Raw genomic sequence first — 27,521 nt, 5'->3', positions numbered from 1 at the left:
ATGGAGGATCGTCAGTGGATGTACACGGGTCGCTCTAGTCAAAATTCGTTGACCAATGAATGGATTGACAAGACGAATGTTTTCTTGGAACGGGCATTTGCAAGTGTCAAAGGAGCTAGATCGACTTGGTGTTCGTGTAGCAAATGTGGAAACATGCATCGGCAAACTAAGCTAGACATGAACGGATTTACGTCTGACTACACCAGGTGGATCTACCATGGTGAAGCCAATCGTGGGAGAGACGAGGTCTTGAGACAATGCATCGAGGAATATGATGATGATGTCGGGGTGGGAGACATGTTAAATGACTATCATGAAGCACACTTCGATGAAGCACGGAGGGAGGAGGAGCCAGAGGCTACTGCAAAGGCGTATTACGACATGTTGTCTACGGCACAGCAACCCTTTCACGGGCATACCAAGGTTTCTCAACTGGATGCCATTGCATGCCTAATGGCCGTGAAGTCTCAGTTTAGCTTGAGTCGAGATGTCTTCGATATTATGCTAACAGTTTTTGGCAGCCTGCTCCCGGATGGTCACATCTTGCCAAAGAGCATGTATGAGGCACAGAAACTCCTTCGTGCACTTAAGATGCCATACGAGCATATAGATGCTTGCCCGAAGGGATGCATCTTATTTAGGAAAGAGTATGCGGAAGCAAAGTACTGTGTGAAGTGCGAGTTGTCTAGGTTCCTGAAGGTAGACTCTGGTGATGGTCAGAAGAAGCAGCTCGCAATCCCTGTGAAGATTCTACGGTATCTTCCTTTCATACCGAGGATCCAACAGCTTTACATGACTGAACAATCCACAAAACAGATGACATGGCACAAAAACGAACGTCAATACAATCCTAAGAAGCTGATACACCCATCCGATGGTGAAGCCTGGACAAGCTTTGATGCGATTTATCCTGAGAAAGCTCTAGAGGCCCGTAATGTACGTGTTGTGTTGGCAATAGATGGGTTCAATCCTTATGGAATGGTGGCTGCCCCATACACCTGTTGGCCCATGTTTGTTATCCCCCTCATTCTCCCTCCTGGCGTCCTCTTTCAATGACAGAATATATTCTTGTCATTGATAATTCCAGAGCACCCGGGGAATAATATGAGTGTGTACATGGAGCCTCTGATTGGTGATTTGATCTATGCTTGGGAGGAAGGGGTATAGACATACGACCGAGCTACAAAGAAAAACTTCAAGATGCATATTTGGTACCAGTACTCCCTGCATGACTTGCCAACTTATGGGATTTTCTGCGGCCGGTGTGTTCACGGGAAGTTCCCTATGCCCAGTATGCAAAGCAACTTTGAAGTTCATTTGGTTGTCGAAGGGTGGCAAGTATTTTTCGTTCGACAAATATTGACAATTCCTCCCTCCTGACCATCCATTCAGATGAGACATCAAGAACTTTATGAAAGATGTTGTAGTTAAAGACCCCGCACCACAGATAATGACAGGAGCCGCAGTTCGTGCTCAGTTAGACGCTCTCGAGGTCAATAATGAAGAAGGTGGTTTTGTGGGATATGGCGAGCAACATGCCTGGACTCAGAAGTCGTGCTTGTGGAACCTCCCCTATTTTTATAACCTTCTTCTTGCACATAATATTGATGTAATGCACATTAAAAAGAATATCGCTGAGGTAATTTTTGGTACAATCATGGACATTCCTGACAAGACAAAGGATAACGTTAAGGCTAGAGTGGATCAAGCGAGGTTATGCAATAGGCCAAAGCTAGACATGGTGCCTCCAAGAGCTGGCAAGTCGTGGAGAAAGCCTAAGGCTGGTTTCGTTCTGACGAGGGCCCAAAGGAGGGAGGTACTAGAATGGTTCCAAACATTAATGTTCCCTGATGGGTATGCAGCGAATCTGAAGAGGGGAGTGAATTTAGCTACTATGCAAATCAACAGGCTCAAGAGTCATGATTACCATATATGGCTTGAGTGCCCACTTCCGATGATGGTTTGAGGCTATGTCCCTGAGCATGTCTGGCAGGTGCTAGCGGAGTTGAGCATTTTCTTCCGCCAGCTTTGTGCGAAGGAGTTATCTTGTACCGTGGTTGCAGAAATGGAAACAATGACGCCTGTGTTGCTCTGTATGTGGCAAAACCGCCCTAATTAACTTAGCTAAAGCACAATTAAGTCACCTGACACGCGATCTTGTGCTTTAATCAAGTTAACTTGGCAGCCCGTCGGATTTCATCCGGTAAGACCAAACAGAACTCACACGAAGGTGAGTGGTTTCAGAGAATACAACAGATCATCCAACTTAAACAAGTACATTAATTTCTTACAACACTGGTTCGAAAATCAAAGTTTTACAGAGTTCGTAAGCAGCGGAAAAGATAAACCAGCGGACACTAGCGCCGGGGTCGGATGTCACTGATGAGACCAATCATGACATCATTGATCCCTATCCTTGCCGTCCGAGGAAGGATCCCACTCGACCGTCTACCTAGGTGGAAGCTGGGGAGGCCAAGTGCCAACAGCAGCGAACTCAGGAGCTTCAACATCCCCTGAAAGATGTGCCACAAGCAAGGCTGAGCAACTATGCTCAACAAGACTTAACCGACCAGTGGGAACTACTCCACCAACTTCTAGACATGCAAGGCTTTTTGGCTGAGGGATTTTCTTTGCCAAAAGCGCCTACAGTAGGTCCTTACTTTCAATATTTTAGCTTCCAGTTCTAGGTTCATTTACCAAACTAAGTTAGCAGCTATACTAAACAAGCAAAAGTTCCCAATCAATTTATGACAAGAAACATATTACATCATCTTCAAGTTCCATTCTTACTTAGTGCAGCATAGCGATCAAGCAGTCCCAAACTATGAGAGGCAGACGAATCGATTCGAATTTCTTAACCATGCATGGCGAACCTAATCTCACGACATCCGCGCACCACGAAGGTCGCTTCATTTGTCAGCCGTCCCCATCAATTCCCAGGCGTGCGTCAGGTCCAAACTTCCCTTGGCATGCAATGCTCCACAGTCCCGACCTCTTGTCGTACATTGACCGCACTTGCACCCACATGATGCACCATGGGAACCTCATTCCAGGGACAGCAGGGGTATAAGCCATGCCCTAGTTCAATCAGGTACTAGGCTTCCCCATCACATACTAGGTATGAGATTAGTACTTTCAAACACTTGATCATGAACACCAACACTTTTCGACCTTAACCAATTTCATGTAGACAGACGGGGCAATCCACCGACCACCAAAATAGTTCACCGAGCCTTGCCCCGTCCATCGTCCTTATAGTTGTGACAAAAAGGAGATCAAACAACTCCTACAACTCGCGAGTGACCGGAAATCACTCGACTTTTACCAAGTCCTGTTTAAGCATTGCAACTACTCGGCCTATCATACTAGTGTTCAGATCAAAAGGGATCTAAGTCATGCATCTATGGTTCCAAACAACTTCTGAATGTAAATGCACATACATACAACAGAAGGCATGCGCAAGTTTAGAAAGATTGAGTGATGCTCCGGGGCTTGCCTTTGAGCGGGGTGGAAGCGAACTGATCTTCGGTGCTCTCGGCTTCAGCTCCTGCAGGCGGCAGCTCGGCTACAACTCCGTTTTCTGGCACCAGGTGCAGCTCGTACGTGCCGTCAACAAGGTTTAGCTCTACACGGAATGCAAATGCAAGGGTCAAACACTTAGACGGTTATTTCAACAACACTTGTAAGATTTAGCCCAGAAACTGTAGCAAAACTACACAAAGGTGTGGAACCCATTTTATTGGATTCTACTCAGAAAGAGGATTCCAACCCAAATGATTTCACATTTTTCTGATTTTTGCTTGATTTAAGATGAATTTCCCAAGCTTCTATTGATTTAGAACAAGATAAAAGAGTCGGATCAGGAAAAACTTACGATCTGACGCTTAGACTTAAGGAATAACTGTACCGAGGTCCTCAGACTTAACACAGAGAAGTCCCCAAAATTTTACACAGATACCCTCGGTCAAAAGAAAAGGATACGGGCGAGCCCTCGGGCGAGGCGGACATGGGTCGGTAGCTTACTTTTGGTCCTACTGATGAAGTCATGGGATCGGGAAGAAGCAAGCTCAGGCGGAACGTCAAAGAGCGTTTAAGGTTTGGGTGGCGGCGAGGTCCGGCGGTGCTCCGGTGGCAGCGGTGCTTCTTGTGGACAACAAGCAAGCTCTAGCATAGCGCGAAGGAAGGCGAAACAGCTGGCGGGGTTGGCAAGGCACGTCGTTGGGTGGAAGGGGAGCTCCACAGAGAGCTCAGACGGCGGCACTTGCGCGTGAAGCAGAGGAGTGTGCGGCGACGAGGGCGAAGGAGATGAAACCATGCAATCAGTGCGGCAAGGGCAAAGATGGTGAAGGGAACTCTAGTAAGAGGCTCTGGTACCCCTTTTATAGCTGCGCAGAAGTGAACGAGCTCGAGCGGCACGAGGATAAGATCGAGGGAGAAGGAGTGCTCTGCCTCAGCGGCGATTGGTGGGCGTCTCCTTTGGCCGGCGAAGCGGACCTCCGGGGATAGGATCTTATGGCATTGGGCAAGGAAGACAGCGCTAGGCAAGCGCGGTTTTGCCGGGCGGAAGGATTGACGAGGTCGAGCGCGTGCCTGGTCGCGTCAAGCGTCGGATTGGTTGCGGCGACTCGGTATCGGCGGACAAGAGGGAGAGAGGTGCATTGCAGGTGAGGGCGCTGCAAGTGAGGTGACAGGGCGAGCGATGCGACGTGAGCATGCGCGGACTAGCGGCTCTGCCGTGGCACACGACTGGCGAGGCGGGGGAAAAGGAGTTGTCACTGCCTGCGCGGTGGTTGGCGAAGGCGGTATCGTCGCGGTGCGCGCGCGTGGGCAGCGAGACTGAGGTATGACGGAAGGGCCGAAAGGCGTTGGGGCGCACGGCCGGGGATCCGGGTGAGGCGATGTGCGTGGGAGGCGAGGCGGTACTGGTGCGGCAGCGACCAATCTTCGGTCGCAATGGCGGCAGGGCGCCTGGCGCGGCCGGCGAGGTCTTCGGGCGAGACGAGATGGGACGGAAAAGTTTGCAGGGCGCTTCTGCGCGCGATTGGGAAAGAGGCGCGCTGATCCATCTTGTCGCGACTGGCGACTGGGCGAGGCGGCACTCGTCGGTGTGGTGACACCACGCGGCGGCGGGGATCTGAAACAGGGCGCACGCGCGCTCTGGCACTCTTTGTCCGATGGATCCGCGAGATTCCTTGCCGGGCCCATCTTCTAGCCTCCTGATCTCCCAATTTCCAAACTGCACCACTTTGACTCCCTTAACAAGAGTTGTAGTACTCAGGCCAAGGCCCAACTCTTGTAATTGGACTGAATCCAAAAACGCAGTGGATTTGGAGATCCAGGGCTCCAAAGTTCAGAGGAACACTGGTTTCGGGACTTAGAGAAAACGACGGTTAGTTGGGTTTCAGGGGTCGGGGCTGATTTGAGATGCAGATTCAGGAATCTTCGAAGGCGAATTGGATCAAGGTCCAATTAACAAAGCTAAAGCAGGGACTTCGTTCTCCAACTTCTATAAAGAGTTTTCTTGGCGTCCTGCTCAACTTTCCAAAGATAAACCCTCCCTAAGGCGCTAGGTTGGGCTGAAAACCAGACTTAGCCGGTATAGGTCACGAAAGGCTGAGTCAACCGGATTAGGGGATTTGTCTTAAGATTAAACTCAGCTGAGTTAATCTAGGTCATTACACTGTAAGTTGGAGAAGATCTTTCCACCTGACTTCTTCAATCCGATGCAACATATGATTCTACACCTCCCGTATGAAGCACGAATGGGGAAGGCCTGTGCAGGGCCGTTGGTGCTATTCAATTGAGAGATGTCAAAAGGTTCTTCGAACTAAATGTAAAACTAAATGTAAAATTGAAGCATCCATTGCAGAGGCATACATTTTGGAGGAGGTGTCAAACTTCACAACAAAATACTATGTTGACACCCTTACTAGCATGCATAATCCACCTCCTCGTTACAATGCCAGCGAAGATGAATTGAGCCTTAGCATTTTCTGAGGGCAACTCGGAAGTGCAAGTGGTGCGACCCACAAGACCTTGAAACATGAAGAGTGGCGCACTATCATGTTGTATGTGTTGACCAACCTATCCGAGGTGGAGCCGTACATGCTGTAAGTTCTCAACAAACTTGTTTTGAACTAGTCACTATTCTTTTTCCAACTCGCATATTTCTCGTTGGTACAGGGAATTTCATCGTCAATTCTGGCATAAATCAAGGCAACCGTACCAGCACGAAACTGAGACTCTTCTCAGAGTGTGTGTGGGAAATGGAATGCCCGATTTCATTTCTTGGTTCAAACAGAAGGTACAATCCAATTTCATCATCAATTCTTGTACATGTGAATAATATAATGAACCACCCTGCTTGAACTTGCAGGGCCAAACCAATGTGTCTATGAATGTCGAGTTGAGACAGGTTGCCGATGGATGTGCCTATAGGGTCAGATCGTTTACCGATTATGACGTCAATGGATATCGCTTTCACACAACAAGCCACGAGCAGAGTCGGCCAATCGAAGAACCACAAATACTGGAGTTTTTACACCAGGCTTTGATGGGATCAAGTACTATGGAAGAATTGAAGAAATATACGAACTAATTTTTCATGGTTGCAAACCTCTTAATCCAGTCATATTCAAATGCCATTGGTTTGATCCATCTGTCGTGAGATGGGCCCCTAATCTTTGGCTAATTGAAATTCGACAATCATCCATCTTACCAGGAGACGATGTCTATATTGTGGCTCAACAGGCCACACAAGTTTATTATTTGTCATACCCGTGTCAAACCGACAGCCATCTTAAGGGTTGGGATGTTGTGTACAAGGTATTGCCACACGGTAAACTACCTATACCAAACAATGAAGATTACAATATAGACCCCAACACATATGACGAAGAGTTCTTCCAAGAAGATGGGCTCGAAGGGAATTTTATGATAGACTTAATCGAAGCGATCGGAATGGAAGTAGACAATGAAAGGGTTGCTGACGAGGATGCTAGAGACAAGGTTTAGAATGCGAAGGACTTAGAATTACTTCAGCGATTACAGTTAGGCAATGATAGTGATGACGACATTCCTCCTTCGGAGCACGGGCATGATTATATTGACACGTGTGATAGTGATGATGAGACTTATGATCCAGCTAATCCCGATCATGACGATTATTTCTAATACATGTATGAGTTGTACTAATTTATTTATTATCTATCATACCATGTTATTTTTCAAGTATGTTAAGTTTATTTTGCATATCTTTCTAAGTATGTTTTGTTTATCTTTTTAATTGTAGGTAATTGAGAAATGGTGGGTGGTACGAGGAAGCTCGCGGCGATTTGCAAGAGACTGGCCGCTGTAGGGAGGGGTTCAGGTTCTGGGTCAGGTTCAGCTTCAGCTTCAGCTTCACGGAGGGGTCGAGGGAAGCGTCGAGGCAGACCTTGAGGCTGGGGTGAGGAGGAGGAGGAGGAAGAGGTCCAGAGGCCTCGAGGGAGGGGTAAAGGGGCGAGGACCCCGTCGCCTGAACCTGACACCCCATCACCTAAGGAGGATGAGGTACCTTTCGCACATGCCTCTGGTGACGAGGAGCAGGAGCAGGACCAGGAGGGGGAGGGGGAGGGGGAGGGAGAGGAGGCAGGGGATTCCCAGACCAGGATCTGGTTGCGAAGTCCCTCATCCCTCCCGAGGCGACCGATACCTGAGCATAGATGCCCACTGATTAAACCGTCTGGGAACAAGTAAGTAACTTTAAATATTCTCAATAATTCTGATATGTGCAAAATTACAAAAGAAACTAATAATTTATATTAATCACTTTTGCAGGGGTTGGATTAAGCTCAGTGGGGGTGATCACAACCGCAAGGTCAACAGCATCCTTGGCCTTTTGTGCAGGGTACATTTCCTTGGCTTGGTGGCGTACGCCGGACAGTAGCAGCGGGCCTACACATGGGACCACTACGTCGCTGCCCCCGACGTCCTTGATTGTGATCGCAGGAGATTCCCCAACGTAGCGGAGTGGGTGAAGGCTGAGCTGTGGGTAAGTATTCCTCACACTACATTGCTCAATACATCAGCTTCATTGGACATTCTTGAAATAATAATTGTATACATCGTGTCTATATGCAGGACTTCTACAGATGCCAGGAGGGATTCGAGGCCAAGGCAAAGTCCGTCTCTGAACAAGCCGCCAAGAAGCTCATGAAGGACATGCACTATGAGGCACGCGTCCAGGCCATCATCGAGTTCTACGCTCAATACAGAAGCATGAAGGTTAAAAAAGAAGAGGCAAGGACAATGAACCTAACCAAGGACCAATTCATGACGGTAAGCAAATAAGGTTGATACTTACTTTATTTGAGATTAATTACGCTTAATTTCTTTTTTCATATGTCACACACTTGATGATGTAGGTGCCTGCATGGTGGTGCCGAGCGCATATGCAGTGCTAGGAAAGAATAGTGGACGTGTGGTTGGAGCCCGGGTGGTTGGAGCACCACCTTGCTTGCTGGGAGTGGTGTTTGCTGATGCCAGGTGCATCACACCATCAAGGCAGCCTGACCCTTGATGAATACAGGGAAAAATAGGTATGCGACTTCATTTCTTTATTCTAACGCTCAATTCTGCATAATTTCTAATCACTTGATGGCTAGCCTTGCTCCCAGCTCAAGGGATGTGTTCTGTCCAAAAAGGGCAAGGCAACGGCCGACATCGACTTCAACCCGAAGGACCCACCCGAGGCGTACAACCATCCCAGCATCCACAGCCGCATCACCGATTATACAGTGATGGCAAGGGAGGTTCATGGGCCAGAGTTCGATCCGAGCTCCCAGGATATTGATGGAGAAATCATGATAAGGGTGGGAGGAGGCAAGAAGCATGGTCGGTATTGGATTGGCGATAGCGTCATCGACACGGCCTCTACTCCCACTCTCTCCCAGATCCGAGCAAGGAGCACGGACTCGAGCCCGGCGATACGACCACGACCGACCACTGCATAATTACAGATAGAGGCTCTCCAGGTTATTTCTGTTCTTTTCATCGTTCGTTGATTTTTATGTACCTTTTGCTTCGCAATATGACATTGAGATGACATATTGTAGGCCCAGTTGGAAGCAGAACAGAAGTGATGGGAGGACCTAGAGGCGAGGATCCATGCAGAACGGGAGGCAGATCGGCAGGCAGAAAGGTAGAGGTCGGAGTCGATGTTCCAGTACATGTAGAGTGTTTTTGAGAGGATGGGTCAAACTCCACCACCTATGCCACCGAACCTATTCCCTCCACCTACACCTCCTGCAGCTACTCCTGTGAGTCACTTGTCAAACTTATAATCTCTTTAATGCTTGATTAAAAGTGACTTATGCAATCTCTTTAACTTTGTGCAGAATTAGTCGGCGGGATCGAATGCTTTCTCGGACACACCAGCTTGGTCGCAGTGGCCATCGTTGCCTCCTCAGTAACTTGGTTGAATGACTGTGATGTTTTAATCAAGCAATGCTTTCTAGAACCTATACTTTTGGATTACTTGTTTAAACTAGAACGTAGACTTGCAGATTAAGTTTCTGCCTGTGGTTGTGAACGGATTGTGATGATGATGCTTATTTGTGTGTGTATATGCCTGTGATGCTGAATATATGTCTGTGATTGTTATTTGAGAGGGATCCTTTATACGTAACAAATTAATAAAAACAGGGGCTGTTTGGACAGTTTGCTGAGTGTAACACTCGGCAAAGGGGAGGTTTGCCGAGTGTTTTGGCTTTAACACTCGGCAAAGATGCCAAATTCTATTATTCTGGATCTTTTTTGCCAAGTGCTTTAAATTTGCCGAGTGTTAACGCCAAAACACTCGGCAAAGGTTATATACTTTGCCGAGTGTCAAGGCTCGGACACTCGGCAAAGGTGCCCTGAAAAGGCTGGCTGGTGACGCTTCTTTGCCGAGTGTCGGGGCTCAATACTTTGCCGAGTGTCTGCCGTGTGACACTCGGCAAACTAGCCCTCACCGTGAGTGGGGTTAAACTTTGCCGAGTGTATTCTGACTGCCGAGTGTCCGACATATGACACTCGACAAATATCTGTTTGCCGGCAGAATTTTCGCCGAGTGTCATATGCTTTGCCGAGTGTTTTAGGGCTTCGTCGAGTGCCTAGGGCACTCGGCAAAGGTGTTGTTTCCCGTAGTATACTGAAATCCATTGAGGCGAGTAGTCAAGTGTATTATGAACTTTTTAGAATCCATTGCATATTCAAATTATTGTTTACTGGACTTTTCTAAAAATATGTGCGTGTTGGACGTGCAAATAAAAAGGAATAGAAGGTTTTGGTGGGCTATGTGCTAATGAGCTGGGAACGCAGATGGGCCCCCTTTAAAGTTCAGCAAGGGGCAGACACTGGTAGCCACTGCCCACTGCCCTAGCAGTTGCGTGAATGGAGAGCACAGAGAGGTGATATTTTGTCTTCAGATTCCGGTCTCTGTTTGTGGCTGGGATGTTGCATATAATAGAGAGGAGAAAGCTGCTGGGGGCTCTCTCTCCCATGTCAGGCTTGGCTTGAGCTCGTTGAAGGGGAACTGAAGGCAAGCTTGGGTTGTATGTGGAGTCTAGCAGGAATCGGGAATCGGGAAGCCCTTATCTCGGGACCGGACCGTGCCTTCGCAGAGGCAGGCTGCAGGTGCAATACATCGAGAGAGGGGTGTACAAATGGATGATTCTGGGTACAACACCTGTCAAAGGGCATGTTTGAATCATACAAGAGCTCAATGTTTTAGGAGAATATATGGGGCGGTTGGATACTACAGGGGCTAAACTTTAGCCCTGTCACATCAAATGTTCGGATACTAATTAGGAGGACTAAATATAAATTAATTATAAAACTAATTGCAGAACCCTTAGGCTAAATTGTGAGATGAATCTATTAAACCTAATTAATCCATCATTAGCGAATGGTTACTGTAGCACCACGTTATCAAATCATAGACTAATTAGGCTTAATAGATTCGTCTTGCGATTTAGCCTAGAGGTTGTGTAATTAGTTTTGTAATTAGTCTAAGTTTAATACTTCTAATTAGTGTCAAACATTTGATGTGACGAGGGCTAAATTCCCCTCCTCCCAAACACCCCCATAATTTACTTCTACCCTCTCACCATCAGTGGTCAAGAGAATCTTCCTTGGTCCTACTATACGTCCCATCCGTATGGCACGACACTTATGTGGGAGAGATGGCACACTGCATGCCATCGGGGCAGAGATCAAATGTTGGGGAGAATGTAAAGCTTGCTTGCTTCTTGCCTTGCTCCTCCCCACTGCGCACAGATCAAATGTGATCTTACGGTATGGATATGCTGCATAGCTGGGTGAGAGGGAATCCAGCAGGATTCCTCTTTGATGTTCACCTAGGAACCTGCGTCCACCTACTCCGATGGGATGGGACAAGAAGCCTAGCGGTGACGTGGCAGGGAACAACGGCGGTATTCAATGCACACCCTTCTTGTTGTGCATGTCCTCCACGGCCTAGACAGTCATTGGAGTGTGCCACAGGCCCAGCCCCGATGTTAGGGTCTGGTCACATGGCTGAGCTTGTCTTCAATAGGAATCGTACCACGATCCCTCTTGGACTAGGTTGTTGCTCTTTGGAGGTGTGTGGCCTGCTAAGCACGAGGTGTGACCGTGCCTAGGGAGGTTTTAGGGAGCCCTCCGAGTCATGGTTCATCACCATACGCTTCATGTAGGAGCTGGCCATGGTTAAAGGTATTGTGAGCTTCTAAAAGGTATCGTTGGTGAAAAAATTCATGATCAACAATATAGCCTCGATGGAGCTCACATGGTCATCACAGAACTTCCTTTGTGACGAATTTGACCTTCACAGTAACGAAAGCCATTCGTCGTTACCGAAGCTGGTAACGCTACGGATTTCCACTAGTGTACACCTACCGTCAAGATGGCCCTGACCACCTCCAAGCGTCGTGGCCCCTTGCCTGCACAACACCAACCCCTCGCCCTCAAGCTGGTTGCCCGTCAAGGGGTAGGATTGAGGGAGGAGAGAGGCGCCGCCCGGTAATGCCCTTCTTCACCGGCGTCGAGCCAAGCCCGTCGGAGCTGGCCTGCCCAGATGACGCAAAGACTCTGCCCAGAGGCAGACAGAGGAGGCGTGGCTAGGGGGAGGGAGGAGGCGAGGCGCGGGTGAAGGGTGGAGGAGAGGCGACGACGGCTCAAGACAAAAAAGAACATGGGGAGGGTGGAAAACGGGAGGTGGAAAAGAAAATGGGGTGGGGAGGAGCGGACGAAGCAGACGACGTGCCAACTACGAAGATTTGTCACCTTTTTACTTTTTTTAGCTGCAGAGACATCTATGCATTCCGAAAAAAGACTGTAAAGCTGAGATTTATATGGTTACACAATAATAGGCCGAACTAAACTTTGGTCCAAATTTTCTCCAATTAGTATTTTTCTGTATATACTACTAATAATAGATAATAATAGATTTTAACTATTTGATTGAACCGATGGTAAAAAAAAAGATCCATCGATCGGCTGCCTACCGGCCCAGAACAGCTTTCTTTCCTAGCTAGCAGCGAGTCGACGATGACATGGTGAGCGGCCACCCTTGCCTGATCTGCGACGGGCGCTTCGCCCGCCAACAAGCATCAGACACGTATGCCCTTCTGTTCCCTTCCCCTTCCTGTGGTGCGAAATCGAACACTGGAAACCCTGATGTATGCTATTTGTATTAAATCCGACTATGTAATTACATGCTAACATCGATTTTTGTTCTTTCGCAAAAATGATGAGGTGTACATGTGTAGACTCGTCCTACCGTCCCATACTGGGTACGCCCCGGTCTGATCTGATTGGTGGTGCATGCATCGATCAGCATCTTATATGTTTAGAAAAAAAAATCTTCTTTATTGAATAAAAACACTTTCTATAAATGCATTTGCTTGTAGAGAAGGTTCGCTTGAGATTTAATATAATCACGAAGATATCCAGTTCCTTAATTACACCATTCACCTTTAATTTCTATATATTGCAACCACGCATGAACCCAATGAAATTTTGATTTTGTCCTTCAACAATCAATTCTTTGTAGAGATCTAGAACAAACGACGACGATGCCTCGAGGGAAGCTTGGAATGAAGCTGATCGAGAACCCCAAGAAGCGCAGGGCGACTTACAAGAACCGGCGCGACGGCCTCGTCCAGAAGACCTCGCAGCTCGCCACCCTCTGCGGCGTCGAGGCCCTCCTCGTCTGCTTCGACCCCAAGCCCGCCGGCTCCGGGCAAGACGGCGGCGGCGGGGGCGCTGCAGCAGCCACGACGTGGCCGGCCAACCGCGAGGACGTGCTGAAGCTGATCGAGAAGTACCGCGAGACGCCCGCGGACAAGATCAGGCACAGCTTCAACGCCGCCACGTACTACCAGGAGGAACTGGCGAAGCAGCAGCGCAAGCTCCTCAAGATCGAGCAGTGCGGCCCGGACATGCTCAGCCTGCAGGACTGCCGCCTCGCCGACCTCTCCACCGCCGACCTCGGCACCCTCCTCGTCGCGCTGGACGAGACGCTGCGGAAGGCGCAGCAGCGGATCGTCGCGCTCGGCGGCCACCTCGACGACGATGGCGGCGACGTGCTGCCGGCGGCGACCGCGATGGTCACCGCGCCGCACGCCGTGCCCATGCCGCTGCCGCTGGCGGAGTACAGCTCCTTCGACCTCGCGTTCGCCATGCCGGACGCCGGCTCCATGGTAACGCAGTACGACTACCCTCCTCATGACATGATGCCACTGCCACAGCCAGTGCCCCTCCAACCGCCATGCCTTGCCTATCATCAGATGCCGCTGCCGAGCTACACCTTTCAGATGCCGCCGGCGACGACAACGCTGATAGCACCACATGACCTGGGAATGACTGGCACCATGGACTTCCCCACTTTTTTCACGAACTTCGCCAATGGGAGCGCCACCGCGGCCGGGTTTTATGATGATTTTATGCTAGGTTTTGATGCCACTGGAGGTGGAGTGTACGTCGACGATTATGTTGCTGCTGGACAAGCAGACTTTGCTGCCGGACATGCTGGTACCGGCTACCAGCTTGAGCACCGCATGCCCGCCGGTGTGTGGGCGCCCGTGAGCAGGATGAACAATAATCCCGGTCCCATGGATGCTGCTGCATTCCAGGAGGGGAATGACTTGGCAGGGCTGCCTGGTAGTAGCTGCAGCAGCAACGGCGCCATCTTTCAAGGAGGGTTTCAGAAGAAATAGCCACATGATGGCTAATAAGTATTCCATCAAGATCTTAGCTTACTTTTGGATCATAAACTTGACTAGCATGGTGTTAATGGTAGCAGTTCTAGGGTTCGCCTTGGAACTAGTAGCAGAAATCTCATCGAGCTAGGAACTTTTGTGGATGGTTATTAATTAGAGCTTTGTGGATTGGATTAACCATCATATATATGCATGTTTGTATTTGTCAAAGACGTGAGTTTAATATGATTAGGAAAACTAGCAACTTCAAAATATGTGTCTGCAATTTCCTTACGCATTTTTTGTTATAGCAGAGTAATATCCATGGTTTGTTTGGTAGACACATAGAATTTTGACTTAATATATTTTGTTCTTCTTAACTACTGATTACATCTCTATCTTTTTATTTTAACAAGAGAGTTTTTAGATACAAAGATAGTTACAACTCAACTGCATTCTACCAAGACACAACATGCAAAAAGTGATTAAACATTCATAGGGCAAAGTGGTCAAGGTCACTTGTCTGCCTCAAACTACATGCTCGAAGTCTTTGAAGTTTTGTTCTTGAAAGTTCACATATTACTCTCCTACTGATCACAAGCATCTAAGGTAACCATGCATACAAGCAAGAAAACAAAAAGATAATAACAGTACACTGGTCATCATATACAGGAAAAACAAGGCATGCTAAACTATACATATTGCTACGATCGCTTGAGCGCAGAAGTCAATAAAAATAGTGCTAAAACATAACTGTAAAGAATTATAAAGTTTGAAGGGCTTAAACGTGAAAACTACTAAAATTGAGTATGAGTTGAAAATCTAAAAAATCAAGAGTCTTTCTACAAAAATGTGTTCCAGTGGCATACTTTCAAATGATTCTAAAGTTTTTACAGCTTAAATGTGGAAACTATTGAATCTTTCTGCAGGTTTCTTTAATTCTTATGCCAAATAGCACAAACAGACTTTTGCTTTAGTTTCTAATTCACTAAGAAAAAATTCAAAAACAAAAAAAGAATGTAGCATATATGGGCTGGTGTAGTCTGTTCAAATTCGAGCATGCAAGAAACTAACATCTGTGATGGAAAAATGAAATTATCGATAACAAGATAAGCTTCTATGCAACATTTTACCTTCCTTTTAAATATTTTTCCTCTTTTGTGGTGAATTTTTTGTACCTTGAACACTTTGAATTTCCTTTTGAGGGGGAGTATAAAATTAAATTTTAATTGTGTCAACAAGTAGAGTAAATAGAGAAATACATAATGGGTATGCTTAAAGAAAATAAGTTGCACGATTGTTTCAATTTCAACACATATAAAGTATTCTATGGATAATGCAAATCAAAGCTACTAACGCCTATATGATAAATAGAACAAATTACTTCCAGACTCTTGCCTTTGTCATACACTCCATGTATAACATTCGATAGTCATCATATTCATGCCATACTGATCAGTTTCAATATGCATTCACGGTGAAATGGTAAGACAACAAGACTCAAAATATTGTGCTAAAGACAGTGGAGCTTCGAATGCTCTTTGAGGCATGATATGGAGAATGATTTTGTGAATGAGCATTTCCCAAAGAAGTGTAGATCCATCTTTGCGTATATATATATATGGACCTTGTTCCTCAATCATCTCTACCCAACTCCTGACTTCCTTCACAAACAAATCTAAGGGACAAATCTCCTGGTGATTAAGTTCTTTTTTGCAGCACGTTTCCAAGGATTTGAGGACATAAGAGATCTCTTGCAGTCTTGCTTCATACTCATGGCTTGGATGACCCAGAAGGAAGAAAACACAATAGTCGTTTACGAATCAGCATCAGCTCCTCCGTACGTTGTTGTGCTTGTTTTGCTCTGTTTGGATCGTTTGAATATATTTAAACACAAAGGTAATATTCAGTATTCGCAAATCTTGCTCTCACTTTCGAATGTTTTACTTTGACTGTAAATAAATCTACAAAAATCATCTTAAATCAAACGAGCTACATACTACGAAAGTGTATCTTATGACATCAACGGTCAACCTTAACTTGTCGATATGAGAGTATACATATTGGTGATCAAAACTAAGAACGTTTAACTTAGGGCAAATATAAATCCTCTTATATTTGTAATCGGAGTACTGAGGGACAACTGCACATTCGCAAAACAGAAAAATAGGAACGATATGTAGCTTACAGTCTAAAAGTTAATTTTCTTTTTGCTTTTTCAAAATACCAGGCTATTAACACTAAATTATTTTCATAAGAATACAACAATTACTTTACCCAAAGAGAGACATATGTGCCTTGGCGGAAGTCTATTGGCTACAATGCGTGCAGAGTTTACTCAATAAAATACAAACTGAACGTAATATTCAATATACAACCAGCAATTCATGGCATTAAAATTGCCCATGCTTGGGCCATTACATGTACAATGTCATGATGCGAATCCTAAATGGGGGCTTCGAAACTTATAAGTATGAAGATCAAAGAGCTAGTCTGTACGTGGGCAAGAATTGTTGAACCCGACTAAGTAAACTAAACTGATCCTTGTCTTTGAATTGCAACAACCACCTCGTTACAACGTGGACATCTGTAAGAACTCCTAGCGGAACACCGCGTGCGTAGGCAATAATAGCAGTACCTGGAAACAAACAAAGAACCTGTCTAAGGCAAACATCAGCACAGGAATTTAGATACAATACCAATAGCATAATAGGTAAGGAAGACATTAAGTCATTCCAGAAATCAGATTTGTCGGAAACAAACATATAAGTCAGATATTGCATAATCACCTAGCATGTGTACGACTCATACAAAACTATTTAATTTGGCTTTTCGGCGCTTTGATTTCTTAGAAGAAACATAGATATTAGACTGAAATATGATTATTACAGTTGTCAAGAAATCCTGGTAAGGATATTACCATTCCACAATAACAAGATATATGCACCTGCTTTTCCTTATCTCTCTCTCTCTCTCTCTCTCTCTCTCTCTCTCTCTCTGAATGATCTTATATCTACTACTTCGAGCTAGAGAAACAAACACCATCCCAGCAATACTAATATAATAATAGCTATCAGAATGTGCCTTTTCTAACGTGCTTCGTTGTTGTGCAAAATGTTAGGATGGAACCCACTGAAGGGAGTACACCACAAAGGAATATATGACCAACGTAAAGCAGTAAGAAGCAGCATGCAGCATACCTGTGTTGACATGGAAGAGCTATAAAAGGAATGCTAGGACTGGACCGACATATAGGACAATTTGCTTCATCACCAAAAGAACCTGCCGACTTATCTTTGGAGAAGGGGAGAAGGAACTTCTTTACAGAGGATGAGTTTAAGAGCGGAAGAAGCAAAAGCAACATTTCCTGCAGAATTAAGCAGTGTCATGCTGTCATGCACCGCTCAAAGTTCAGGATTCTACTTTGTAATGTCTACAGTACATCAATATAAAGTCTCGCTGAATATCAAGATGCTGGCAAAAACACCAATTAAACACAGGTAAAATACACTCTTATGTGACAATAAAAGCTCCCCAGAGTACAAATATCAGCATTCAGCAATGCTCGTAAGAACATGCTTGAGGTTGCTTCATCATACCACACTTGTCTAGTTTTTCGCATACGTGTCCAAATTTCAGACTCGATAACACTTCTGCTTGAAGAGTAGAGATAAATTCATTGATTTTTTTTTATCTTTTCATATTGCAATGAGGTGAATGTAACGAACAGCAGTAAAGTTACTAGTGATACTTTGCTTTCATGAACCTAAATAGCTCGAAAAACACAAGTCTATATATAGAACATGTCACATTAGAAACCATTAATAATGTGATCTAGTGCAGTCAAGCCCCCTTTACCCATTTTGTTGCATTTCAGTTCCTATAATAATATATCATCAAGTTTATTGCAATGGAGCCACCAGCCCATGTTTATATACTTACATTCTGTTAGGCAACTATGACCTTGCAAATTAGAGAACTCACTGCTGTCCAAGCATTCTGATGCATATTTGAGTAAAACTTTATCTACATAAACAATACAGGATTTCAATTGTACCAAAATGTTATATGGCCAGGACTAGAGGCTGTGTAGAACAATAGGGACTGAGTGTGCGAGGGGAACAGACTCGACCCAAACACTTGAGATCGGGCACGCTGGAGACAGCTACGCCCAAACTCAAGGCCCAGCGTAGAAGTCCTAGAGTTAAGTAAAAAAGACTTCTCGGGAGTTTGGGAGTGTGACGATGAGGATCTCTCTTGATAATTATTTGCTTTGTTCAAAAAAATGATGTCAGCAGGCATATATAGCTGACCCTAGCAGATGAAATCTCCTGATAATTCTTTTCTTCATTCCAAATAGATGAGATCAGCAGGCACATATAGCTGCCCCTAATAGATGAAATCTACTAACTTGACTTGACTAACAATTAGTATAGAGATAACATTCTAACCTAACTTGAAAACTAGCCAGAGAGAGATCCTAACAAAATACTGGACACTAGATGAACTCTTGCTGCTGCTATAGTACTCCTTGGGCCACATGGCCAGCCAGCCTGCCGCCATGGCACAAAATCCCACCAATGTTTTTATGGGAAATCTCAGAAACAACTAAAGAAATCTGCACAGCATCCCTGTTTACTCTACATTAAGGACCACATTACCAATCCATTAGAAAGTGCCTAACTAGATAGTCCTGAGTATATGTAACTACACCTACAAGGATTTCATTACAGGACAAACAGTTTTTTACGCCACCACTGTCATGCAAACCACATTTGAACAGTGATAACAAGGCAACGTGTTCGAATTGGTAAAAGTATTATTCCATGGAATTGTGATAGAGATGCTTTTTCATCTTGAATTGAAACATATGTGGTTAAGGTACCCTCAACCTCCCAGATTTGCATCCTAGTATCGGGAGTGCACAAAATATGCAGCCTACAATGTCAAATAGTGGAGGATATAATACAACTAATTATTCAGAAAACTGGTAGGTGTTCTGATCCATCAAGAATGCATGTGATCCACATTGGCTAGACTTTTCATTACATACATCAGTATATATCCAATCAAAAGCCTAGATCAAACTGTAAAATGGATAACTGCATAAACTAGCAAGTTTTAATATTACTAACTGATTGTGAGATAACAACAGTGCTGCAAGAAAGATATTTACCGAAAACTCGTTCCAAACCAGCTGCCGATTCATGTACTCAAAGCTAACAGCTCTATTCATGTTGGGGCTCCCATAAACAAGTCTTGCTTTCAGAATTCTTTCTACGATAGTTTTGTACCTTCAAAAACACATATGCAAGGCTCAAAATAGGTGTGTGTCATATGAACTTCATAACAATTGACAGATGAACAGGACAATAAATCTTCTTAAAAAAAAACAATAGCTTTCCCTTTTCTCACAAGGCATGCTGATCTAGTTCATTCAAACACAATATTCCGCAGCTATTAGCCAATTTCTTATCACAGTGGACAGTACATGCTGTACACATTGACTATGTTCAATCTCTAAATAGATGGTTAGCAATGCCAAACTAGGTGCCACCTGCTAGGGCCTGTTAATCCTTTTTTTTCCTCATGAAATGGCAGGAGAGCCGCCCATCATTATTAAGAAGAAGGAGAAGAAAAAGAAGAAAGGAACGAATCACAGAACTGGTCCGATCCCAGGTTCGGACCCTGTTAAGCATGAATAATTTCTGCATGCATGAAGACATTCCCATAATTAAGCAGGCACAAGATACCTTCCACCATAAAGGAACAATAATAGGTTGAAGAATGAAGCAGCTTGGTACAATCCTTCAGCATTCTGCACTAAGCCCCAGGCACGGCGTGCTAGTGGTCTCTACAACATGAAATAGATACTTTAACTTATAAGAGTGAAAAGGAATTGTAAATTTTCAAAAGAAGGTATCAGGGTCACCTGTTCCAAATCACCCCATCGACGGAAAGCAGAAAAGGACTGCAATCGCGACCATATATATTGGCCACCAACAAAGCTAATACAATAAAAGATCTTTTGAGAAACAGAAAGCCCAGGTCCTTCCAAACCTGTTCTTACTGAAAAGCACAAAGAATCCATCAGATGTTGCTCAGAAATATTCATCTACATATCACTAGCAGTTCCTCAAACAAAACAAATCAGTATGGAAAAACAGACTCCTAGGACTGTTACCAATGAGCTAAACTTGGCTAAGACAAAGACATATTTGGGATTGAACAAGACATGCAAGAAACTGAGCGTATTCACTTTCATATCGAGGCTCTGAATAGTCATTTAGTTGGAACTAGATTTGCTATTTCAGATAACCTTGGTGCGGTTCAGTTTGTTTGCAGAGCTTAACTTCAACTTTGGTTCGTGTAGAGAAAATGAGATCATCAATAGCATGCACAGTGTAAAAAAAGAAGAAGCTCCAACCAAGGTGTAATTTTGATGTGTTCATGTAAATATGATTGAATGAGTTTCTGAATGGTTAAAACCATGCAGAATGGGCCAGAAGGGCGCATATTGACTCCTGAGGGGACGATACACTAGAACAGGAGAGGATGAGCATAGATGAAGGCTTTAGACAAGGCAAAGGCCGATGGTAAGTCACTCTCATTGTGTAAACATAAAGGATGATAGTCCTATCCATTTCTAGATGTTAGAAGACCAATAAGGAACTTATCTATAAACAAGAAAATACTAAAGATATGCAACTAATCATAAGTCTCAACAAACTAACAGATTATGAGATATACGCGAATGTCCCAATTATGCAACAATATGCATGTTATGCCTCGTAGCAATGTCCGCCATTAGCCCGCATAGAATCATAGATCTAGCACACTGTTTGATAAATTAGATTATATTTTTGACATATTATGTCATCCAAATAGTTAATATTTCCCTATTTTCCCTCATATAATCAAGAAAATATCCTTCATCAACACTGCTCAGAGAAAAACAGCTAAAAAATAACCAAAATATCTAGAAGTTATTTGGGGGTCCCTCCATACGAGATTATCATAATTGAACCACTCCACTGTGTATTTTTATTAGGTATTCTACTCAGTAGGGCACGAAATTCATAATGAAAACGTACTAAAATAACCAAACACGCTTTTTGTGCTTTTAGTCTATGGTAATTCAAGAACATAGCATCTCAAGTGAGACCTTGGAGACTTTGAATAAATTGCTAAAAGACCACCATGTATTTGCAGACTAAATCTTTCTTCTTGTGGTTGTTTTTCCGGTTTTTTTTCCATTTTTTTTTGCGGACCTGGCACAGTGGTAAAACTCTCCACTTGTGGCCCGGAGGTCCTGGGTTCGAACCAGCCTCTTTGCAGAATTTTAAAAGAATTTTGCAAGGGTAAGGCTGTCTAGGAATTCCCTTCCCCAGGCCCCACCTTGTGTGGGAGCTTTCACACTGGGTACGCCCTTTTTTTTCCTTTTTTTTTGCAAAGAGACTAAATCTTTTATTTGGTAAAAGGACAGGCAATGAGCATATTGCAGATGCAGCCTCTATGCAAAGTTAGACGTACAAGAGGTAGGAATGTAGGATCAGCCAACTTCAATTTAATATACTGTAGTTGCCTCAACCACAGTATGCAAGCAAAGTGTATTCTGATTTAAAGGAATTGTGCAAAACAATCTATCTTACTCCAGGAGGCATAGCATGCATGTTGTTTTGCATATAGTTGCACAACCATCTACACTTGATTAGCTGTAACCAGCGTGATTAGTAAAATAAAGAGCCATGAAGTGCATACCATACAAAAAAAATGGCAGCAGTTGACACAAACTTAACAGAAAAATACCTTCTTTTCCAGTGATGGGCACTAACCGCTCATCTCTATATCTTAGGTTCATCAGTGCATTGCCTGGGGTTGGCTTGTCAACCCAAATCGAGAACCTCCAGATGAGGAATTCGAGGAAAGCATCGAGTTCAGGCTCATATTGGAATAAGAGTCCTGGCTGATATGAAGAAAAAGCATGAAAACTGAAAGCAACAACTAGCAGTGCATTTAGGTTCTATGCAAGCTGCAAAGAGCACCCAAATCACCGGAGTTAGTAAACGAAGCACCTTCATCAAAGAGAACACTTTGACTAGCTGCTCTTTCAACATCGCGGACATCTCGACATCTAGCCTTGCAGCATCAAACTGGTTCACCCTAGATATTGAATTTGGGATAATGACCTGCACGAGAAAAAGAGGTTTCATCCAACATCAACCCTCTATGCCTGCAATCATCATGCCCATTCTGACAGACAGATCACAAAACTTCTCTTTTATTTAAGAGCCACTGAGCATTCTATTAATAAAAAATAACTAGGAACCAACATCTACATCAGAAAAAACAAAAACCATTGCAATTAATAAATATGCTTTTCAGAGCTCCAGATTATCACAAAATTTCATCTGTACTTCATAGGCAAAACCATAACCCAGAACAGCAAAATTAGCAACTTTATATGCTTTCGTGGCATTTCGATTCTCATACAATGAGAAATCATGTAGCATTTCAAGCGCCATACAGGGGAAACGGGAGCATCTGTACCTTGGATGAATCGCGCAGCGACTCCCAGAGCGGGAGGAGGCGCTGAAACTCCGCGTGCCATGCGTCCTGTGGCGGCGGCCCATCCGAAGCAGAGGCGGACTCAACGAGGGACATAGGGGTTCAGTCAAACCCCAGATTCGTGGGAAGTAAAGCTGCACCCGCACATCAGGTGGATTCGCCTCGCGCGCTGAGGAAGAAGAGCCTGACTGCACCATGGATGGATTAGGTTAGCCAAATCCTCGAGTAATTGAACGGAGAAAATGGGACATTTGAGTTCGAGAGAAGGAAGGTCCACCGGAACTATATCGATTCCCGGAAGCACAATCCGACCAAGTGAGCTAGGTTGTTGCTTACCAGCAAATGTCGAAGTCGATCCAAATATCTCTGCTCCAGGGCCAGTCCGGTGCCAGCGGAGGGAAAGGATTGCGCTGGCGTCGGCTCCGCCGCTCGACGGGATGGATGTGCTAGGGTTTGAAATTTTTCGCTGGATTTTTCTTCAATTCAGGGGGGATGGCGGGATGTTGATCATTCGGTCGTGAAGTGAGCAGCAACGCGAAATTGTGGTGAGCCCCGCCCCCTACACACACCGCCCCGCACGCCTCCCTCTCCCTGTTTCCCCCAAATTTTCCCCACTGTGATGTTGATTAGCAATATGTTTGATGGTATTTCAGTAGTTCAGTAGCATCATGCAGTTCACAGTATGTTGAATTAGCAATATGTATGATGGTAGTTCAGTAGTTCACAGAAGTGGCATGCAGTTCAGTAGTTCAGTATGATGGTAGTAGGGTTGTAGTATGTAGTTGATTTTGTTTAGCTCACTAGAACATGTATACCAGCCCAGTAGGTATGTGATCATTTTCCGGTTTTCAGTAACTTGTTTTTGTTGATTAGCACCCCTGGCCTTTTTTGTTAGTTCAGTCTTTACAATTTGTTGTCCCTCAAGCAGTAGAACTCATATGTCTCTTTTTTTTTTTACAATTATCTCTATAGTATATTCTACCTTCCATTAGTTCAATGGTTCCATTAGTCCAAAAGGTATTGATTCAGTAATTTAAGCGGCAGAAAGCTGCATATCAGTAGTTTGGCCTCAATATTTTTCCTTCATTCAGTAATTCTAAGTTGAATGGTTCCATAGTGGTTTCAGATATTTATTGTATGTTAGTAATTTTCATCGTGTGTTCACTATATGTCTCACTAATTTCTCATATGATTAGTGCTTACTATCAATAGTTTATCCCTTCGTACATGGTAGACGATCCTTTAAATTACTGAATGAGAATATTGCCAATGAAAAGGCTACTTTTTATTCAGTTTTCTACTGATTTTATTGCTATTGATGCTAATTACTGAATGTGAGTGAATACTGTACCGAATATGTTTATAGTCCTCAGATTCATGGTTCAATGGTTTTATATTCTATGGTAGCTCTTTTCTTATCAGTAGTTTTATTGCATTTGCTCTTTTTCCTAGTAACCTGTTTTTTGTGTTCAGTACCGAACTGTCTCACTACTGTCTTTTTTTTATCTCTGTATAGGGGGTTTTCAATAAATGCAGAAGGTGAAATATAGTGGTCATCTTCCTCAAGGTTTCAAAGGTATATCAATCAGGGACAGCGAAGGCGGCGAGTTTCGAATGGACCTCACTCAGACGCAGCATTCAGATGTGAATCCGGACGCGGTGTCCAATGCAGCGGAGAGAGAAGGTACATCCGCAGCCGGTGGTGTCCAAAATCCCGCTCGAGCACCCACATTCGACTTCAGCTCCAACAACGAGCCACCATTGGACGACCCACCACCTGATGGAGAAAGCTCGCAATCATCAAGCCAGACGGCATCGGGTTGCAGCGCGGAAGGTCCCTGCCAGTAGGCTCTCCCAGGAAACAAATTCAACCGACGATTTTGTTGATGCCCCCCGTCAATAGAAGCAAATGGCAGATGCTGCCAAAACTACTAGGCTGATTGGCAGGCCCTCTACAAGGGCACCAAGTGGGGGCACTGCCCCACATGCAAATGCTACCAACAAGGATGAGGTACCCCCAACCCACCCATTATAGATTTCCATTTTGGCACTAACACGACGGGTCGGCTCGAGCACAACACGAAGAAGCACGGCCCGGCAACGGCCCGGTCCGTGAGCCATCGTGCTACTGCTAGGCACGGCACGGTGTTAGTGCCGTGTCTGGGCTACCTATTCGGCCCGTAGTACCAGCACGGGCACGGCACGTTTAATGGGCTGGCCCGCATAAGGCATGGCTCAAACGGTTATCAGCCGTCGGATCCTCCTCCCCCGCTCCATCCGACCGTTGGATCCGACCGTTGGCGGGGGCGCGTATATAAGCAAGGCCGCAGCCACCCGCACCCCCCATTCGTAACCCTAGCTCATTTGCGCCGCTCCTCTCTCTCTCTCTTCGCTCGCTCTCCTCTCTCTCTCTCTGGCTCTCAGCTCTCTCCGCTGCGAGAGTGACTCTCTGCCTCCCTCCCCGGATCCCCTCCCTTCTGCCCTTCTCCTCCCCCTCCGGTGGCCTCCGGCCTCCGCCGGCACTTGCACACGGCACGGCCATGTATACTCCTATCACCTATTCTTGATCTCGCATCTCGCTTCGCGTCGTCCTTCTCGTCATCTCCGTGTCGGCCTCGCCAGGTCTCGGCCATGCGTCGATCTCGCCGGATCCGTATTAGAACTCGCCGGATCCGTAGTCGGTCTCGCTGGATCTGTGCTTCGTCAACGTCGCTGGCGACTCCGGTGCTCCGGCTATCAAGGTAGGAAACCCTAACCCTAACCCTAACCCTTGCTCAATCGATCCCTTATCCCTAACCCTAACTCTTGTTTTTGTGTAGCCGTTGAGGAACCGGGGCGCGGGCGTGTGACGATGGCCGGATCCGACGGCGACGAGACGGTTAAGGGTGGGTCGAACCAAGAGAGGCGGCTTTGCGGGTTGGCCGGAGATGACGACGAGGATGACATGCGCGAGGATGCCACGGAGCTCTTCGGCCGTGTGGCTCAACCTCCCATCGTCCTCAAGCCCTGCGATGACCAAGAAGTGGACGGGGATGGGGAAGAGACCAACGGTAAGCGCTCACGCTCCTCTACCTTAGCCGTGTGGCTTGATTTCAAGAAGATATTCAAAATGGTGAACGGTAAGAAGGTAAGGTATGGAGCTAAATGCATCCATTGCTCTAAGGAGTACTCTGGGCACTCTAGTGGTGGCACTGGTCACCTTACCCGCCATAGGGATAGATGCCCTAGAAGGCGTGAGAAAACTCGCATGTCTCAGTCACAAATCTCTTTTAATCCTGATGGTAGTATTCGTAATTGGGAGTACTGTCCTATAGTTGCCCGTACTCAACTTGTTAGACTGCTTGCTAGGCTTGATGTTCCTGTCTCTTTGGGTGAATCTTATGCATTTGAAGATTACATTAGAACTGCTCATAATCCTAAATTTGTTGAAGTATCTAGGCAAACCACCACTAGAGACATGCTAAAATACTTCAATGATTGCAAGGCTAAGCTTGTTGAGATTGTGAAATCTGATGGTGTTAATTGTGTGTGTCTAACCTCTGATATTTGGTCTGGTAATGCCAAAGAGGACTACCTCAGTGTTGTTGCTCACTACATAAACTCTGATTGGCAACTAGAGAAGAGAGTGCTTGGTCTTAGGCTGATTGATTGTTCACACAATGGTCAAAATATTGCTGATCGTGTTGCATCTGTGCTTGATGACTATTGTTTGACTAAAAAAGTTTTTGCTGTTACTTTGGACAATGCATCATCTAATGTTTCAGCCATGCAAAAGCTTAGACCTGTTCTTTCTAAATATCTTGGTATTGAAGTTGTGGAAGATGATAGGGATGACAATGCACATTCAGTTAATTCTTTGTTCTTGCATCAGTGTTGTGCATGCCATATTATCAATCTGATTGTTAAGGAGGCTCTAACTGCTCTTAAGCCATTGATTGAGAAATTTAGAATTGCAATATCTTTCTTAAACTCATCTAATTAGAGAATTGCTGCATATAAAGTTATTGCATTGTCACTGGTGTTAGGCCTAGAAAGTTTCAGCTAGACATGGAAGTTAAGTGGAATTCTACATATCTAATGCTTAAGCATTTGTTTCCTCATAAGGTCCCATTCACAACTTTCATCGTTGCTCAATATCCTAGGGTTGAAGGTGATCAGTTGCTTTTATCTGATGAGGGCTATGGTAGAAAAAGTGCTAAGATTTCTTGAACTATTTTATGATGCTACAGTTGCATTGTCTGGTGTGTACTATCCTACATCTCCACTTATGATTCATTATCTTGTTAAGATTGCTATGCACTTAAAGAATTATGCTAATGATACTCACATCAGACATGTGGTTCAACCTATGATAGACAAGTATAACAAATACTGGAGGGACATACCTTTGCTTTATTCTTTTGCATTCATCCTGGACCCTAGAGCTAAAATGAAAGGTTTCAATAGAGTGCTCAGGAGATTGGGTACCCTTACCAGTACAGATTACAGTGCTTACCAGGTTAGCACTAGATCTCAACTTACTGATGTCTACAACAAGTATGAGGAGAAATATGGAGGTGTTAGGTTGAGGAGGACTGTACCTCCTAACCTATCTGGTAAGAAAAGGTCTGCTTGGGATGAAATTTATTATGATGATGATGTTGGTTCTGCTGGTGGCATGCATACTCTAGCTGCTACTCTAAGCATGGCTAGAGATACATCTGCAACTGCCCTTCTGCAGGTTGCAAGTTCTTC

General features: G+C 45.0%; 1 protein-coding gene and 1 pseudogene across 3 annotated transcripts; one reads left to right on the top strand and one right to left on the bottom strand.

Annotated features, from left to right (window-relative positions):
• LOC140221147 (uncharacterized) lies at positions 1-9,185 on the top strand (annotated as a pseudogene).
• A 7,346-nt stretch (positions 9,186-16,531) lies between these two features.
• Positions 16,532-22,910, bottom strand: LOC117838629 (peroxisome biogenesis protein 2). 3 transcript variants are annotated; one of them, XM_034718725.2, is made up of 8 exons: positions 22,770-22,910; positions 22,295-22,408; positions 22,029-22,185; positions 20,152-20,288; positions 19,973-20,073; positions 19,396-19,513; positions 17,420-17,586; positions 16,532-16,880 (listed from the first exon to the last, which is right to left on the bottom strand). In XM_034718725.2, exons 1-8 carry the CDS (start codon positions 22,881-22,883, stop codon positions 16,700-16,702), a joined length of 1,089 nt encoding a protein of 362 aa, XP_034574616.1. In that variant the 5' UTR covers positions 22,884-22,910; the 3' UTR covers positions 16,532-16,699. The 3 variants fall into 3 exon arrangements, with proteins under 3 accessions (XP_034574616.1, XP_034574618.1, XP_034574617.1); XM_034718727.2 differs by having other exon boundaries at positions 16,532-16,876; XM_034718726.2 differs by having other exon boundaries at positions 16,532-16,857.
• Positions 22,911-27,521: the final 4,611 nt, after the last annotated feature.

The sequence above is a fragment of the Setaria viridis genome, chromosome 9 (assembly GCF_005286985.2).
Source record: "Setaria viridis chromosome 9, Setaria_viridis_v4.0, whole genome shotgun sequence".
Taxonomy (NCBI): domain Eukaryota; kingdom Viridiplantae; phylum Streptophyta; class Magnoliopsida; order Poales; family Poaceae; genus Setaria; species Setaria viridis.
Note: the sequence above shows the minus strand (reverse complement) of the source record. Positions and strands in the feature narration are given on the sequence as shown.